This window comes from Hemiscyllium ocellatum, chromosome 5 (assembly GCF_020745735.1).
Source record: "Hemiscyllium ocellatum isolate sHemOce1 chromosome 5, sHemOce1.pat.X.cur, whole genome shotgun sequence".
In the NCBI taxonomy this organism is placed as follows: Eukaryota; Metazoa; Chordata; class Chondrichthyes; order Orectolobiformes; family Hemiscylliidae; genus Hemiscyllium; species Hemiscyllium ocellatum.
This window is the reverse complement of record NC_083405.1, coordinates 38,665,596-38,683,722: the sequence shown is the minus strand read 5'-3', so window position 1 is coordinate 38,683,722 and position 18,127 is coordinate 38,665,596. Positions and strand designations below refer to the sequence as shown.

The following is an 18,127-nucleotide window of genomic DNA, read 5'->3' as shown; positions in this document are numbered from 1 at the left end:
ACCCGGAGGAAACCCACGCAGACACGGGGAGAACGTGCAAACTCCACACAGTCAGTCGCCTGAGTCGGGAATTGAACCCGGGTCTTCAGGCGCTGTGAGGCAGCAGTGCTAACCACTGTGCCACCGTGCCGCCCACAAAGTAGCTTTGGCTCAGAGTTGGAGGGTGAATTACAGACACTGATCCACATCTGGTACAAATAATTCAGGTAACTTTCCCTCCTTCCCATGTCCCTAGCCTTCGCCTTCGCCTTCTCCTTCTATTCCTACCATGATCATTGCAATCACTGGTAATAATATTAGAACAATAGCTCATTGCTTCCCTTATTTGAATGTCTTCTTCTATCACACTGTCTTAGTTACTCTGTACCCTATAGTCCCTGATCTTGTCCAACAGGTTGAGACATTCTCAAATTTACTGAACAACTAAGGCCAGTACTCCTGCCCTCTGAGTCCTCCTGAACACGTAGAAGTACTCACTGACCCTACTTAAGGGGGGAATTTTGGATTGTTGTGGAAGTAATTGGATGTCCTTAGCAAAATTATCATTGTCTAAAGGGAGTAACTAAGGGCCTTAATCTAAAGTTCTGAGCAGTTAAGTTTGCATCTCCTACACTATGTGGAGAGTCAATAACACTCATGCAGCTATTGGTTAACTGTATTTCAGAGGTGGAACTGAAGGTGAACCCAATGTGGGACACCTATGCATTGAGATTATTGTGGACAGCATGTTCAATGAGGTGGTCACACTACAGATAAAGACTGAACAAACAGAAAGGGGATGGGTGATGAGGCAGAACAAGGAAGCAGCTGGTGGGGGATGACTCAGAAGCAGCCCTCTTTTTTAACCAATATATTGTTGGATATTGTTAGGGGTAATGTCTTCTCAGGGGATAACAATGAGAATCAGGTCCATGGGTGGCTTTGCTGCATAAAAGACTTGGCAGAGTTATCGTGATATGGAATTCATTAGTGATGAGAACAGATAGGCATTTTTGTGGCTGCAAGAGAGATCCCAGGGTGGTATGATGCCTCCCTGGTGCCAGGGTTAAGGAAATCAAAGAGGCTGCCGTCAGTTCTGAAGGAGATGGTGAACAACATACAAAACTGTACTAATGATATGGGTTAAATAAAGGGAAGAGGTCCTACAAGCTGAATTTTGAAAGTTAGGATATAAGTTTTAAAAATAGTGTCGTAAAGGCCTCAAGGTTACAATTGGGGTTACATGCTAGGGAGCACAGAAGTAACAGGCTTCATCTGATGAATATATTAAAAGTGGTGACCCTAGGAATATTAGATATACTGGCGATCATTTCCTAAAATTGTATGGATCCTACGGAAGAGGGTAGCAAATGGGTACTACTTGGAACAGGACACAGGAAACAAAAATCAGAATTACATTCTAGTTCTTCAGTAGCGCACAAGAGGCTAGCATCTGGGCTGTGCTAAGAGTGGTTAAGCACTGCTGCCTCACAGTGCCAGATATCAAGGTGCAATTCCAGCCTTAAGTGACTGTGTGGAGTTTGGACATTCTACCTGTGCCTCCATGGAATTTTTCTGGGTGCTCCAATTTCTTCCCACAGTCCATAAATGTTCAAGTTAGGCAGACTGGCCACGCTAAATTGTCCCATAGTATCAGGGATGTGAATTATCCAAGGTTAATGTGGGGCTATGGGGATAGGGTGAGTTGGTGTAGACTCAATGGACGGAACTGCCTCTATCTGCACTGCAGGGAGCATGAACTAGCCCATCTTTGATTGTTGGGCTAGTTTGTTTTTCTTGCGAACTGGAGAATCCTGATCCTAGAGTCTGGGAGCAGGTGGCTGAGTGCGAAAGTAGTTGCCAAACAGTCATAGAGATATATCAATATGGAAACAGGCCCTTCAGCCCAACCCATCCATGCCAACTAAGTTACCTAAACTGAGCTAGTGCTCAGAAAATATTGCACAATGGATCGGAGCAGCAGATAGTTCCAAGTTCTTGGAGCACGATGTTGGGAGTGTCAAAGTGCTAGGGTCAAAAAAGATAGTGGTGTGAAAATGTTACTAAGTGTGTCTGGCTGCACTAATCTCAATAGTGGAGAGGATCTAGTAGGAGAGTCTTAAAATCCCTACAGTGTGGAAAGAAGCTCTTCAGCCCAACAAGTCCACACTGACTATCCCGAAGAGTAAACCACTCAGAACCATTCCCTTAACCTATTATCCTATATTTACTCCTGACCTAACCTATCCATCCCTGAACTTTAGAATTTGAGAGATAGTTGTTTTTTGTCACTCGGAAGAAAATATGAATAATACTCAAGTATGATTGCAAGTTAGTGCAATCATACTTGAGTATTACACCACTGTTTAACCATGACAAAGTACTATAATCTGGAAGTTGGTTAGCTCAGTTAGCTGGAGGACTGGCTTGCAAAGAAGAGTGATAGTGGGTTCAACTCATGCACAGCCCAAGGTTACCATGAAGGATTCTCCTTTTCAACCACTCCTTACACCTGAGGGGTGGTGACCCTCAATCATTTCTAACAGAAAAGCAACCCCACCTTCCAGCAGGACTACAGCAACCTCATACTGGTTTCTATTGTTTTTAAAAAGTGAATTGCCTTTTCAAATGAGTTGGTTACAGACATTCAACTCCCTCTCTCAACAAAGTGCATTACAGATTATTTGTATATTTACACTGTTGAACATAAAAGGTCATCAGCATTATGTTGAAAAGATTTTCATAAAATTTTACTAGGCTGTCTGAGATAGAGAACAATCACATGCATGGTGATGTAAAAACTTTCTCTTCAACTGAAAAATCTATAAACCTACTTCTTGAACATATCTCCATGTAATCTTTCAGATTTGTCAACAGAGGATAAGGTCTGATGGCTCGTTCTAGAAAGAATTGTTCCTCTTGCATTAGACTATCTTAAATGTTGGCTGACATGCAACATTCCTGCCATCCTTGTAGTGGATATTGTTTACATAATTTCAGAAATCTTTGGAAACTCTCTGGTTCCCAATGGTCTGTTAGCCCCAACTTTAGAACCACCATTTTTAAGCAACGAATGGGAATACAAATACACAAGCAAAGAACAAGTGCAAGTCACGTGGCCCTTCGAGCCTGCTCCGACATTCAATATGATTATGGCTGATCAGATTTTATCTCAACTCTACATTCCTTTACCACCAATAAATCTTTCACTCTCTTGGTAATCAAGAATCTGTCCACCTCGTCCTTAAGAATATTTGAAGATTCGTTACCTGACTTTTGAGAAATGGAACTTCAAGACTCGCAAACCTCAAAAAAAACTCTTCATATCTTAAATAGGTGACCCTTTAATTTTAAACTATGACCCCTAGTTCCTGATTCTCCCACAAGAGAAAACTTCCTTTCGACATCAACCCAGTCAATATCATTCAGGGTCTTATATTTCACTTGTTACCTCTGACTCTAACCTCCAGAAGATACAGGCCTGGCCTGTCCATCCTTTCCTCATTGGCAATCCATTCATGTCAGATATTAGTCCAAAAGACTTTCTTTGAATTGGTTCCAATGAAATTACAACGGTGATTAGGACTGTAGAATGCTCCAGATACAGTCTCACCAGTGCATAGCCTTGCTATTGTTGCATTCAATTATGCTTGTAATAAAATAAGCTTATTAGATTCTCTGATTACTTGCTCTAACTGCATATTATCATTCAGCAATGAATGCAATGGCATATCTAAATCACCCTGCATCTCAGAGCTGCACAACATCTCATCATTTAAATAGTATGTTTCTTTTCTAACCTTTCAGCCAAATGGACAATTTCATATATTCCCACATTTATTCCATTTTTTGGACCTTTGCGCACTCACAACTTATCTATACCCTTTGGTAAATTCCTTATGTCTCTTCATAATTCACTTCCCTACCTATCATTATGTCATCAGCAAATTTTCTTACCACATCTTTGGTCCCTGCATTCAAACCACTTAAATAAATTGTAAAAGGTTAAGGCCCAGCACCAATTCCTCTGCATAGACTCTGACATTCTGTTAGACGAAAAATGATCCATTTACTTCCTGTTAGCTAGTAAATCTTCTATTTATGCCAGTGTTACCCCCATTTTAGTTCCTAAAATCATCTTTATGTGGTGCCTGATCAAATGCCTTTTTGAAATCTATGTATAGTATATCAACTACTTCCCCTTTATGTTCAGCACAAGTTACTGCATCAAAGAATTGCAATAAATTAGTTAAACATGATTTCCCTTTCACAAACTATACTGGTTCTGCCTGATTACCTTGAACTTATCCAAGTTACTAACAGCTTCTAGCATTTTCCCTATGACCGATGTCAAATTTACTGGCTTGTTGTTTCCTTTCTGACACCGTCCCTTTTTGAATAAAGGAGTACATTAGTTATTTTCCAATCTAAAATGACGCTTCTCTGAATCTGATGAGTTTCTGAAATTTAAAACCAACACATCAATTATCTCATAGGGTCTTAAAAAAAATTAGCTTAAGATAAAACCTATTAAGACCTGGGGACTTTGTCAACTCTCAGTTTCAACAATTAACCCAGTATTACTGCTTATTTAATATTGGAGTAATTCTACATCAGGTGACTGTGAAAGTGAAGTTAAAAATGAAATGCAATGGTTCTGGGGCAAGGGAGTCACAGTAGGTGCAGGACGAACAGCTAATTGAGATGTAACAGGAATCTGGTGAGCAACACTATGAAAACATGCACCACATAGCTCTCAGAATTTATTCCGAAGTATAATAAAACTTTTATTGTGATAAACATAAATGAAAGAACTGGAAAGTATTAGGAAAGTTGCATTTATAAAAAGAAGCTTCTTTAAAAAGAAATAGTCTATGTGGAAACAAAATTCTGCGCCTTATTGCCAAAACAGCAAACAATTCTAAACATTCATATGCAGATGAGTAGAGACTGAAAATAACTTTCAACAGCTGGCATTAACATAAAAAAGACTTTTATTTGCCAGGGCCACTGACCCAAGACTCCAAGCTAGTGTTATATACGAAGTATTATTTTATAAGTCAGAACCATTTTCCTACCCCAAACAACTCATTTTGTAAAATGACAGAATCTGGTCAATATCATCCACCGTCTGTACCGCATTGGTGTCTGTAGTTGTGGGATGCATAACCACCTTTGCAGAAAATAGCATAACAGTTAGTGATGTTACTGATTTCAAAAAATAAGATAAAATTTATTATCATACTTAAATTGTAATGCATATAAACTGATAAAACTTTGTCATTATCTAGGTGATAACGAAAGCGAAATATTAGGCAGAGATTGATAGCCAAACAAATTATTTTGCAAATACCAAGTGAATGTACATTAAATATCAAATGAATAATGCTTCCCAACATTGCAGAAAATAGTGAAAATCAAATCATCTTGATATCACATTTAATATAGTGAAAGCACTTTTAATAAAAGCAACAAATGAGGCAGCAAAGGACTTTCAGAGATCGCAAAGGTTTCATTGTAAATCTATACATCTATCAGCTTTCACCTTTCCCTGTTCAGGAACAAAGTACCCACCAGTGAAGAAACTCGACTCTTTTCATTTTAATCACCCACCAACAAGTTAACCATTCATCCAACTGCATTGCCCCTGATGAGCAGTGATTGTAACAATAACAAAAAAATGTCAAGGGGCAAGGAAGAGGACCAAATCAAACTAGTAATGGAAGGAGATAGAATGAACTCCAATCCCGGTTGTGCCTGCTTCTCAAAGTTTCAAGGGAAGAACCCAATTCTTTCTTTCTTTGTTCTTTATATCCTACAACGCATATATAAAAGTATTTTCACCAATCTATTTGGTTTTGTTTTGGCCCTTGTCTGGTCCGGTGGGATTCAAGCCAGACATTTTGGCCCAGAAGCAGAAATGATACAAACATGCTACAAAGAGCTGTAAGCACACAGCCCTTTTTTAAAAAAAAATCAATCTGGTCAGATGTGTTATCATAATTTTGAAGCAGGTGGTCTTGAACTTGCGTCTTTTGATAGAGATATAGGGTCACTACCACTGCATCACAAGTGTCCTGTTTTTAAAATTCCAACTAAACTGGAAAGAACAAAGATGGAATAGAAAAATTGCATTTCATTCAGTTTAACCAAACTGGAACAACACTGTTAAATCAAATTATTCAGATGTGGTATGACACACCTCTGGAGGGGAGTATATATTCAAACTATATTGAATTGGATAGATTGCATCGATCTAATGTTAACTGATGCATTAACAGCAATCACAATTTGATAATGCCATATAAAACATCAAGCACAGTGGTATGAATATTCCCACACTTCGAGAAAATATCTTTCTATCAACAATTCACCTATTCCGTTCAATGTGAACACTATCTTCAAATTGCTTCTTGACACATACATCCAATTTGGACTATGCAATGTGAATGTTTATTTTTTCAATGATACTACCTCATGATCTAATGCATTATACAGGACCTGAACTTGTCCTGCACTAATGTCCAGTGTTCTTTATGCTGTCCACAAGGACACCTCAGCTCAGTTGGCAGGATGACTCATGGGCAATGCAGGGTAACACCAACAATAAGGGTTCAATTTCTGCACTGATCGAGGTCACCATAAAGGCCTCATTTTTTCAACTGACCCGAAGGATGGTGACCTTCAGGTTAAATTCACCAATAGTTGCCACTCTCTAATGAGAGAGCAGCCTATGATCCTCAGAACTAGAGTGATTTTCACTTTCACTTCACAATTCTATACTTTGTACAAGTCCATGGTATCAAAGTAAGGATTGATAAACAAAAAGCATGGAGCTAACTTTCAATATAAATTCTTCAAAAACATAAAACTGACTATTTAACAGCTTTAATTCTGTTTCATCCACCAGCCAGAGAAGTAATACGTGCATTTCTGGGACGAAAAGCATGGAGACTAATAACTCATGCAAGTATTGCATCTCATGGTTGAAAAATTTGAAAAGGAGAAATCAATTTTCAGGTTCTATTTAAAAGCATGATTTTGTTGGTGAAAAGATGGAGTTGCTATATACATATCACGACCTTTCGTGATGCAATTATCTCACTGGTGTGTATGGAGATTAGTGGAACTGACTCTTTTATATTAGTCCATAGGGAAATTTTAATACTTTTTTCTTTAAAAATGTGCCTTTTCATGCCTGGGCACTAGCCCACGAAGAAACAGTTAAAATGAAAAACATTGCAGAAAATTGTATTTGCACATGGGTCAATGTCACCAACCCTGGGTCTGCATCTATCCTAAAAACTGAATCAACATAAAATGCTATTTAACAGGTAGGCGGATTTATTTTCTGTGCAAAAACTATAAAACTACAATTAACAATGATCAATTGACGCCACAATATAGTTACCTCAATGTAAATATCTTTAATCAAATCAGGATACAAGAAGAAACATATACTTCCTCCAGTGTTTGACTTTGCTTCTAGTTGTTCTACAACCAGCATAAACTCTATCTCACCTGCAATACACAATACTTCCTCTTGTATCAAGAAATATTACTTTTAGTTTCAGCATTCAAATAAAATATTTCTAAAAAATACAATAACCAAGTTTTTAAAACCTCCATGCAAATCTCAAACTTGAATATTCCAAGAAATAAAACAAACAATCATTGTCTGCAAAAGACATGGATAAATAAATTTATCTTATCTTATTTATACTTAAGAGTTCATTATCTAACAATAATCTCAAGTCACAAATAAGAGTCATGGATATAATGTTACAAGTTAGATGTGTGTGAAAGTATTAGAAAGTATACTGAAACCCATCAACAGATTTGAGAGTTATTAAACTAACATCACTAGTGTCCTCAAATATGGTGGATCTATATAATCAAGTTTAAATTACTGCGTTGCACAATATCCTGAATCTAATCTTCTATGAGGCATGTCAGCTTGGCACCCCCCACTCCCAGTTCAAAACCAATGATCAGGAAAATGTAAAATAATGAAAAATTTAATTTTTACTTCTGAAAATTATTCATCATTTCATTAGTCTGTGCTAAGTGCAAGAACATAGTAATACAGAATCACAAGAACTAGGGGAAGGGTGGGCAATTCAGGCCCTCATGCAGCCCCCCCATTTAATATGATCATGGCTGATCTCACTGGGGCCTCAACTCCATTTTCCACAAACTGTCGATCCATGACTAATTAAAATTGTCTATCACCTCCTTAAATGCTTTCAGTATGTTGGCATCCATCACACTCCGAAATAGTGAATTCCATATTTTCAGGAGTCTTTGAGAGAAGGAATTCCTCCTTGCCTTTATTTTAAACCTGCCACCCCTTAGCCTGAAACTATGACTTCTTATTCTAGATTGCTCCAGAAGGGCACTCTACATTTACTTCGTCAATCCCTTTATGATCTGAAGATACCTCAATTAGATCTCCTCTCATTCTTCTAAATTCAAGTACAGGTCCAAAGTGGTCAATGTGATTTCACACTCAACCCCTTCACATCTTGGGATTAATTGACAGAGATTTCTGTGAACTGCCTCCATTACAATTACATCTAAGGTACTTGGGTTGAACTCTGAAATTTCTCCACAATAATTGCACAAATCCTGGAAAATTATGTTCAGTTGGTGCAATAAGTGCAAGATATTCAATTCTAATAGCATTTCATATTCAATCAATCATGGGACTACTGCCAGACAAATTGTTTTTCATTATTAAAGCATATTTTCCTGCAAACAAATTACTACTAAGAGCCGAAGATTCATGCAAAAATTGAAAAAGTCATTTATAAACACACCAGAACACCAAATTAATGCAACGCTAACATTCACCACTTACGTTCGGCAATTGGTATTTGTACAAAATTCGATAATGCTGCAAAAAACGGGAAATCCTCGGAGCTCACAACATTGAGCCAGGAGAGGAAGGAGGATTTAACGTCATCTATTTTAATTTCCTGTGGCTGAACAAGAGGAAATTTATCTTTTAATCCATTGGTTTCTTAAAAGTATATTTGAATACTTAAAAATATAAATAATAAAAAATAGGTTCTACAAATTTGTAGATGTTAAAATATGTTAACTTTACTCACTTCAGAAATGCTGCAATTAAAGCTAAAACTCTACTTAAGTCTTTCCATCAAGTATTTATCTGGAATACATTATTTGTAAAAATAATTTTTAACACAACACAAGATTATTTTCCCCAATCAAATTAATTTCCCTTGCACTCATCTGCAATGTTTGCATAACTGGCAGAAGAGCAACTGGCACAGTGGTATCTCCAGGTCTGAGCTAAGAGTCCTGAGTTCAAGAGGAGTGTAATAACATCTCAGTACAGGTTAATTGAAAAATAGCTATAACACTTTTGAGCTACTTACAGAATAAATGAAACCGTGAACAATAAATGCAGCCTTCTTGGGAACACCCAAATAAACTCTATAAATTTGCAATTTGGAGTTTACAGACATAAAAATGGAAAAAAAGGCTTAGTTTGGTCTTGTGGATGTGAACCCACCTTCCACTGAGAATTTGGTTACAATTTTGGCTCTGCACCACAGTAATGGGCATGAAACGCATGTGATTTTATGAAAATAAAATTACATGTAGGTCATTACTCAGTATTGGAAATTTACGAAGCAATGTAGGCAATGAACTTAGAAACAAGGTCAGGAAATAGATTCTCTTCTTGCTCTCACTTTAACAATTAATTTAGAGATAGATTTCACTTTTCTCCTCCTTTATTGTGAAGTGAAACATTTACTTTTTTTTGCTATTTGACAATACTCACCAGCATTTGCAAGGGTTGCAATTGAATTCTGGATGGAAGGGAAGGATTCAATTTTAACGAATTTATCCTGACTACAGCAGATGCTTCCACATTCAAGTTCTTTCTTAAACTATCTGGAATCTGACAAGAAATACTGATAGTGAAACAAACAGCAACCTCCTGCAACATATCCTTAAGGTTAGTAACATTTCCTTTATATATAATTGCAAGTGATCATTTTAATTTGGTTGATTAGATCGTTATTTTTTTCCATTTTCCAGTATATAACATTCAATTTAGGTGCTCTTGTGGCTCAGTGGTAGCATTCATACTTCTGAACTAGGAGGCCCAGATTCAGGTCTCACCTGCTCCAGAGGTTTTATAACACATCTGGAAAGTATGATTAAAGGTATAGTCAAGTTCTAAACGTCTTCTGGAACTTCCAGAAGGGTAAATCTTATGTACTAAGTATTAGAAAATTTTAATGATAGTTAAGATGGAAACATATGGAAAACATTCCTACGAGTATATTTATACAACTAGGATATATATTTAGCAGATTAATGCTGTCACTATTGCCAAATGTAGATGACGTTTGAAATTAATCATTCATTCAGACAGGTTCATTGGACCACATCCAAAAATCCTATCATGGGACAAGAGTGGGAGAGGGGAAAAATATTTGAGTTTCTGTATAACCTTAGATAAAGATATCTCAAATACATCACACAAAATATATTGGCAAAGGTAGCACAATATTAATGGTGAGACAAAATTGCTTGGATATACTGATAAGTACTGAATGAGACAGAAATAACCAGGGCATTATTATTTTGCAGAAATCATAAGATTATTTGGCAGCCTTCTTGTCAACTGAAATGATGAGTGCAAACAAACTACTGGATGGATAAAAGTGCAGCTGTCTGATTACTGTATTGGAGTTCTGGTCTAAATTATGAATTTAAGCATTAGGATGGGGTTCAGATCCACCAACTTTGGTTCAGAAATAAACAGTTTCCAATTGAGCCAAGTTTTTGTCACAAAATAGTCAGGAGCATTGATGATAGATAGCAGACAAGACTATCCTGTGCTGTGGTTTATAGAAGACAAGTTAACAAAATAAAAACAAAACACAAACTAAAGACTGGTTATAAAGAAACCATAATTAATACCAAATATATTTACTTACACAAAGTTCATAAACCTTGCAAAAAAAATTCATAAGATTTTAGAACCATAATATACAAAAAGATTATTATTGCACATTACTCCAGAGCTGCTTCATTAAAATGGAGTGCTTTATAGAAAATCTAATTGAACACTGTTGTTTAGTAAATCCAGGCACAAACTGACACACAAATTGCAACACAATTCTCAAATGTGCAATACTAACCCAAACTTTTCCACTATGAAAATCATTGGGCTTAGTACACTTTAAATGTTCACACCCATGACAGATTATTTTAATAATGCAAGATTCATCTTTTGCTTGGTTAACTCTGGCTTTTGTGTCATGTTCGTCAATTTTTTTCTTTTCCGATAGTAGATTTTGCTTGGATATTTCCTTTTGTTCTCTATATGATAATAGTTTTGTCAGTTTCCCATAAATAATCTGCGTATCACTGTTGTTCGACGGAAGTACATCGTGGTGCCAAGAAAAGATATGAACTGTATCAGGCTGCCTTCGGTTCCATAGTTTTGAGCCATGCATTTCTAAATTACTAGGAAATCTTTTACACACTCTGAATATTGAGTCTATTTCAAAGGATGTGGAAACAGTGTTTAAAAAAGTATGTTTGCAAACAACTTTGGAAGGAAGTTGTTCCGCAACATGTGAATTTACAGAGAATTTATTTTTAATCAAATGCCATATATTTGACATGATGCTTCCACTGAAAGAGTCTTGATTTTCCCTTGTATGATTTTCATTCATTTCATGTTGATCATACAACTTCTTGGAAGAATGTACTATCCTAGGTTTCTCAAAATTTTCATTAATTTTGCTGCTGCCCAAGTTAGGTTCTTTACTTAAAGAACTGTATCCAACGAAAGTAGTGTTTAGAGAAGCTCCTTCAATTTGCTGTAATTTAGGTGACACAACAAGTTCAGTGAAGGGGTCTAACCTTCCATATGCACCAGCAGGCATCAGAGAACCTAGAACAAAAAAAAAGACACATCATACAAAAATGAAAGACAAATCTTTTGTGCCTTTTACATGAGCCCACCTAAAAACACTTTGCAGTCAATTAGGTAAACTGAAGTAGTCGCTGCTGATTTTAAAGAAAAGGCAATTAATGCACAGCAAGCACCCACAATAAACAAAAATGCAATACTGACAAATTTGCAGCATTAGCATAGAAATAAACATTGGCAAGCATATGAGGGGGATCTCTCCTATTCTTTATCAAAAGATGACCATAGTATCTTTTAAATTACTTAACAAGGCCTCAGTTCAATATCTCACCTAAAAGATGGCAGCTCTGACAGTGCAGCATTCCTTCTATAATGAACTAGAATTTTAACCTAAATTGTGTGCTTAATTCTCCACACTGGGGCAGGAGTTAACACTAGTTAACTCATGGCATTGTGTACTCAAAAAATGCAATAACCTTCGCCCCTAACCACCTCCATCAAGAAAACATTTTTCTCCCCACGATAAAGGAATAATCCAGGTACTGATTGCCAGTAGTTGCTTCTTGTTATATCTGATGCAAGTTTAATTATGTGTACACCCATTATGTGTTCTATAACTAATAAAGAATAAAAAAAAATTTCTATTCTTATTTACTTATCTGGTAACTTATTAGTTAGTCATTAGGAAGCAAATGGACTGTTGTTATTGTTTGCAACGCAAATGGAAGATAAAAGTAGAATTGCTTAGAGCATTGACGAGGGCACATCTTAAGTACAGTGTACAGTTTAGGACTCATTTTTTGAGAAAGGGTGCAAACATGTTTGAAGTAATTCACAGATAGTTCACTCAACTGATACCCATGATTTTGTTTGGGGGGGTGGGGGGGAAGGGAGTGGTGTGTGGTCAGGCACATCTTACAGAGAAAGACTGGACTGAGCATGTAGTTACCTGGAGCTTAGAAAAAAATAGGCATATTTTTATTGAATATATTTAAGATCCCAAGGGAACTTGAGGAATCCAAAGAACGCTTCCCCTTTTGGTATAGGCTAGAACTACAGGACAGATTTTGAAAATAAGTGGTCTTCTGTTTAAGATGGAGATCAGGATTTATTTTCTTTCACAGGGCCAAGAATATTTGGAAGTTTCTCCCACATAAAAAAGCAGCAGCAGAGTCAATGAAAACGTTCAAAGTAGAGATAGAGAAATTTTTGACTAATAAGAAAGTTGAAGGTTATTGTGGTTAAATGGGAATGGATTGGTTTACTCCAGCTCCTCAGTCATAACTTCATATATATGTTCATAATCCCTATAGAAGCTAGCAACATCCCATAATGGCATAACTGAAATCAGAAGTTCAGTGGAAAACAAAGATGATGATCCATATTCTATTGTTCTGTTGTACAGCTCTTTGTAAAATTCTTGAAGTTGATCTACCAGCTCTTGACCATGTTTTATTCCTGCGCAATTGTGCCCTATTCTAAGGCATCCATGTTTTTCTGCCCAAGCCTAAGCCCCCAGCTCCTGGAAAATAACTACTGTCTCCAAATTAAAGCCCATGACTCACTTCTAGCTCACTCCCAGAAATCAAGGCATGAATAAAAGCACAGACACAGAAACACAAACAATGAAAATATTCAGCATATGAATTAAGAACAAGAGTAGGTTATTCAGCCCCTGCTCCACCCCACAACAAAATAATGGCTGAACCAACAGTAACTTGAAATCCAAACACATGCTGAACTTGATAACTTTCTACCCTCTTTATTAACAAGAATCTAGCTACTTCTGCCGTAAAAACATTCAAGGACTCTGTTTCAACTCTGTTTCAGGAAGAGAGCTCCAAAGACTCTACCTTCAGAAAAAGAATCACTTAATCTATGATAAGTAGACAACCTGATTTATAAACTGTTCAAGAAATTAGTTCAAGAATCTCCCACAAAAGAAAACATTCTCTCCACATCAACCCTATCAAAACCTCCTCAAGATCTAATATGTTTCTATCGCCACATTTTCATTAAATCTAAAGTGCATAATAGCTTAACCAGTATAAACTTCCTCTCTTTTAGTGATAACCTGGAAAACCTTTTCTAAATTGCCTCCAAAGTATTTACATCCTTTCTTAAATAGTGTGTAGAGTACTCCAGGTGCAATCTCACTGAAGCATAACTGAAACATAACCTTCCTTTTTTGTATTCAAGTACCGTCATAATAAATGGTAATCTTACCACAACACTAAGACATAGGAGCAAAAGGAGGTCGTTCGCCCATTGAGTCTTCCCTGCCATTTGATGAAATCATAACAGATTTGATAATTCTCAAGTCAATTTACTGCCTTTTCCCCATAACCCTCAATTCCTTGCTGATTAAAAATCTTGAATTTATTTAATAACTCAGCTTCCACAGCCTACTGCCGTGAATAATTCCACAGATTCACTACCCGCAAAGATGGCATTCCTTCTCAGTGTCTTAAAACAGTGACACATCACTCTGTAGTTATGCCGTCTGATCCTACAAGGGAAAATAACCTCTCAGTATCTATCTTGGGTCAAGCTCCCCGAGAATTTCATGTATTTCAACAGGTCACAACACACTTTTCTAAACTGAAATGAAACAGATCCATAAAAACTCAACCTCTCCTTAAATAAAAAAAAAACCTTTACACACAGGATCAACCTAGTGAATTTTCTCTGAACAGCCATTGTCTGCTAGATAAAAACTGAAATAACTGTGGGTGCTACAAATCATGAACAAAAACAGAAATTGCTGGAAAAATTCAGCAGGTCTGGCAGCATCTGTGGAGAAAAATCAGAAATAACTTTTCAAATATGGGTTTGGAGGAAAGGTCACCAGACCTGAAATGTTACCGATGATTTCTCTTCACAGATGCTGCCAGACCTCCTGAGATTTCCAGCAATTTCTGTTTTTGATTCTATTTGTCTGCCCTATTTCCTACTGAACTTGGATGCTAGCTTTTTTGTGATTCATGAACAAGGACTCAAGTCTCTCTGTACTGCATATTTCTGCAAACTTTCTTAACTTAAATAATATTCAGTTTCTCTACTCTTCTTTCCCATATGCGTAACCTCTCATTTACCCACAATCTATTCAACCCTACAAGTTTCTGCCCCTTCATTTAACCAGTCTACATTGCTCTGTAGACTATGTCATCCTCACCACCTACCTTCCTACTTTTTGTCATTTGCAAACTTGACTATAGCACATTCACTTTCCTCATCCAAGTAACTAATATATATTGCAGATAATTACACTCCACCAGTTACAAGTTGCCATTGTGACAAATGACCGCTTTTTATAAATTTACTTTCCTACCTAAATTTGTCATCAAGTTTGATTTAGATCAAAGTATAGTTGCCATTTATATAAATTGAGAAGCTAAAGATCACAGCACCAAATCTGAAGCATAGGGTTGGCTACTTAGATGATGTAGTTTCCAGCAACTTGCAGTCAGGCTTTTTTTAAAAAAAATTGTACCTAGTGATCAAACTATTTCTGTAGCGCCCATTGTGTGCATATTTTTAAGAATATTTAATAAAATTCAGAGGCCAAATATTACATTGAACTGAGAACTGGAATACTGAACAATTTTGTAAATAATTGAATTTTCCATACATCATGCTTTCTCTCACTGCTAAGTTCTGATTTTCCAGCTCAATGTAATCTTTACTTGATTGAACCTACAGATTTATTAACATTTCCTTGTAGATAAACAACACTTCTCACATTCTATATTCCTATATTATTTTTATCTTGAATGCAAATGCAGTTATTGCACATTCATTAATACAGTAAATCCCTGTTTACAGTTGACTCAGTTAATGTTACTTTGTTTTAACATTGTTAATAAAATTGGTGATAATCTTCCAGCACTAAAAAAAAGTTTACTGATGTTTGCCACACACTTGTGTCACCTGGTTGCTCTCAATACTTTATCCCCATGTCCCCTGGCTTTCTTCTGGGTCCTATCTATGCCCTTAGTCGTCCTCCTTCACAGTTCTCTTGGCTCGCATTTCCACCTCTGTTCTAACTTGTAAAATCTCAAGTGTACGTTTTCTCCGAGTTGTCATTCTATACTTGAACATAAGTACTGGGCTCCACCTCGTGGCAGAAATTAATTAATTTAGGGAATCCTGCCTGCACTGACCAACATCTGCTACTCGATGGAGTCTGGTCATATACACTTTACCTGTCATGAAGTGTTAACATGTAATTACTATAAATACATACATAGAACATAGAACATAGAAGGATACAGCGCAGTACAGGCCCTTCGGCCCTCGATGTTGCGCCGACCGAATCCTACCTAACCTATACTAGCCCAATAACTTCCAAATGCCTATCCAATGCCCGCTTAAATGACCATAAAGAAGGAGAGTTCACCACTGATACGGGTAGGGCATTCCATGAACTCACAACCCGCTGTGTGAAGAATCTACCCCTAACATCTGTCCTATACCTACCACCCCTTAATTTAAGGCTATGTCCCCTAGTAACACCTGACTCCATTAGCGGTAAAAGGTTCTTAGTATCTACCCTATCTAAACCCCTAATCATCTTATACACTTCTATCAGATCTCCCCTAAACCTTCTCTTCTCCAATGAGAACAGCCCCAAGTGCCTCAGCCTTTCCTCATAAGATTTTCCTACCATTCCAGGCAACATCCTGGTAAACCTCCTCTGCACTCGTTCTAAAGCTTCCACATCCTTCCTATAGTATGGCGACCAAAACTGCACACAATACTCCAGATGAGGCCTCACCAGAGTCTTATACAACTGCAACATGACCTCAGGACTCCGGAACTCAATTCCTCTGCCAATAAAGCCCAGTACACCATATGCCTTCCTCACAGCACTATTTACCTGGGTGGCAACTTTCAGAGATCTGTGTACATAGACACCAAGATCCCTCTGCTCATCCACACTACCAAGTAGCCTACCATTAGCCCAGTAATCCATCATCTTGTTATTCCTACCAAAGTGAACGACTTCGCACTTAGCTACATTGAATTCCATTTGCCACATTTCCGCCCAGCTCTGCAACTTATCTATATCCCGCTGTAACCTACCACTTCCTTCCTCACTATCCACAACTCCACCGACTTTTGTGTCATCCGCAAACTTGCTTACCCAGCTTTCAAGTCCTTCCTCTAGATCATTTATAAAGATAACAAAAAGCAATGGTCCCAAAACAGATCCTTGTGGTACACCGCTAGTAACTGCGCTCCAAGATGAACATAATCCATCAACTACTACCCTCTGTCTCCTTCCAGCCAGTATTGCAATTTTCAATATTTTAAACTTATTTTATTTAAAATTAGTTTATTTCTGATTGTAGGTATTTCGGAAGGTCCACTATTTGAACAAAGTATTATCTATTGAGAACGATCCTAAAGTACCTAATTGTACAGTGTTTATTTTACATTTGGCAATTTATTTTAGTTTGTAGGTTACTTAGCTAGGAATACACAGCACTTTGCACAGTATTTGAACTTATACACTTAAGCATAAAAATGTCTGAAGGAACCCTACACTAGCTTTTAAAAAAATCACTTCCTATGCTTCTCTTAAGAGTTGTTTCATCTAAACCTGCAATTCTCGGGGACATAGTCGTAACCTTAAGTGAAAACATACTGCATAGAAAAAGATTAAAAAGCTTAAGTTTTCCTTTTCAACAAATATCTAACCATCCTCTGAGTTCCTTTCCCCTACCCCATACTGGATTAGGTTGGAAAAAAAAGCAAAATGTGATTTTGTGGAATTACATAATGCCTACAGCACAGGAAATCATTTGGCTATACATCCAGGCAATGTCACTCAGCCACCTTTCTCCTATAGTCAATGCAACTGCTTTCCAGAAGAATGTAAACAATGCTCTGGAAAGCCACTAATAAATATGCCTCAACCTCATTTACATGCAGTGCATGTCAACTATTAACCAAATGCAGTATGAAAAGCACACTCTAGTCAAGGCAGAATTATTGTTTTATAAAGTTTCACCAAACCCCTCTTGCTTTTGTACTTTATATATAAAACCCAGAATCTCTTATTAACTACTTTCTCAACTTGTACTGCCACCTTCAAAGATCTGTGCACCTTCAAAGGTTTCTCGATTGCTGAGCCTCCATTGGAATATCCCTCTTGGTTAACTTCTCCCTCCAGCACAAATATTCTCCAAACCAATGCTTTCAACTTGCCTTCACTATCTT

At 37.1% G+C, this 18,127-nt stretch overlaps 1 protein-coding gene across 2 annotated transcripts in view; it reads right to left on the bottom strand.

Annotated features, from left to right (window-relative positions):
• Positions 1-18,127, bottom strand: part of pex1 (peroxisomal biogenesis factor 1) — a 101,746-nt gene that overhangs the window by 61,097 nt on the left and 22,522 nt on the right. For both annotated transcript variants that reach the window (XM_060824671.1, XM_060824670.1), the window contains 5 exons: positions 11,163-11,923; positions 9,791-9,910; positions 8,840-8,963; positions 7,391-7,500; positions 5,058-5,152 (listed from right to left, as the gene is read on the bottom strand). In XM_060824671.1, coding sequence (XP_060680654.1) covers positions 5,058-5,152; positions 7,391-7,500; positions 8,840-8,963; positions 9,791-9,910; positions 11,163-11,923 — 1,210 coding nt within the window. The remainder of the gene's footprint in view (positions 1-5,057; positions 5,153-7,390; positions 7,501-8,839; positions 8,964-9,790; positions 9,911-11,162; positions 11,924-18,127) is intronic.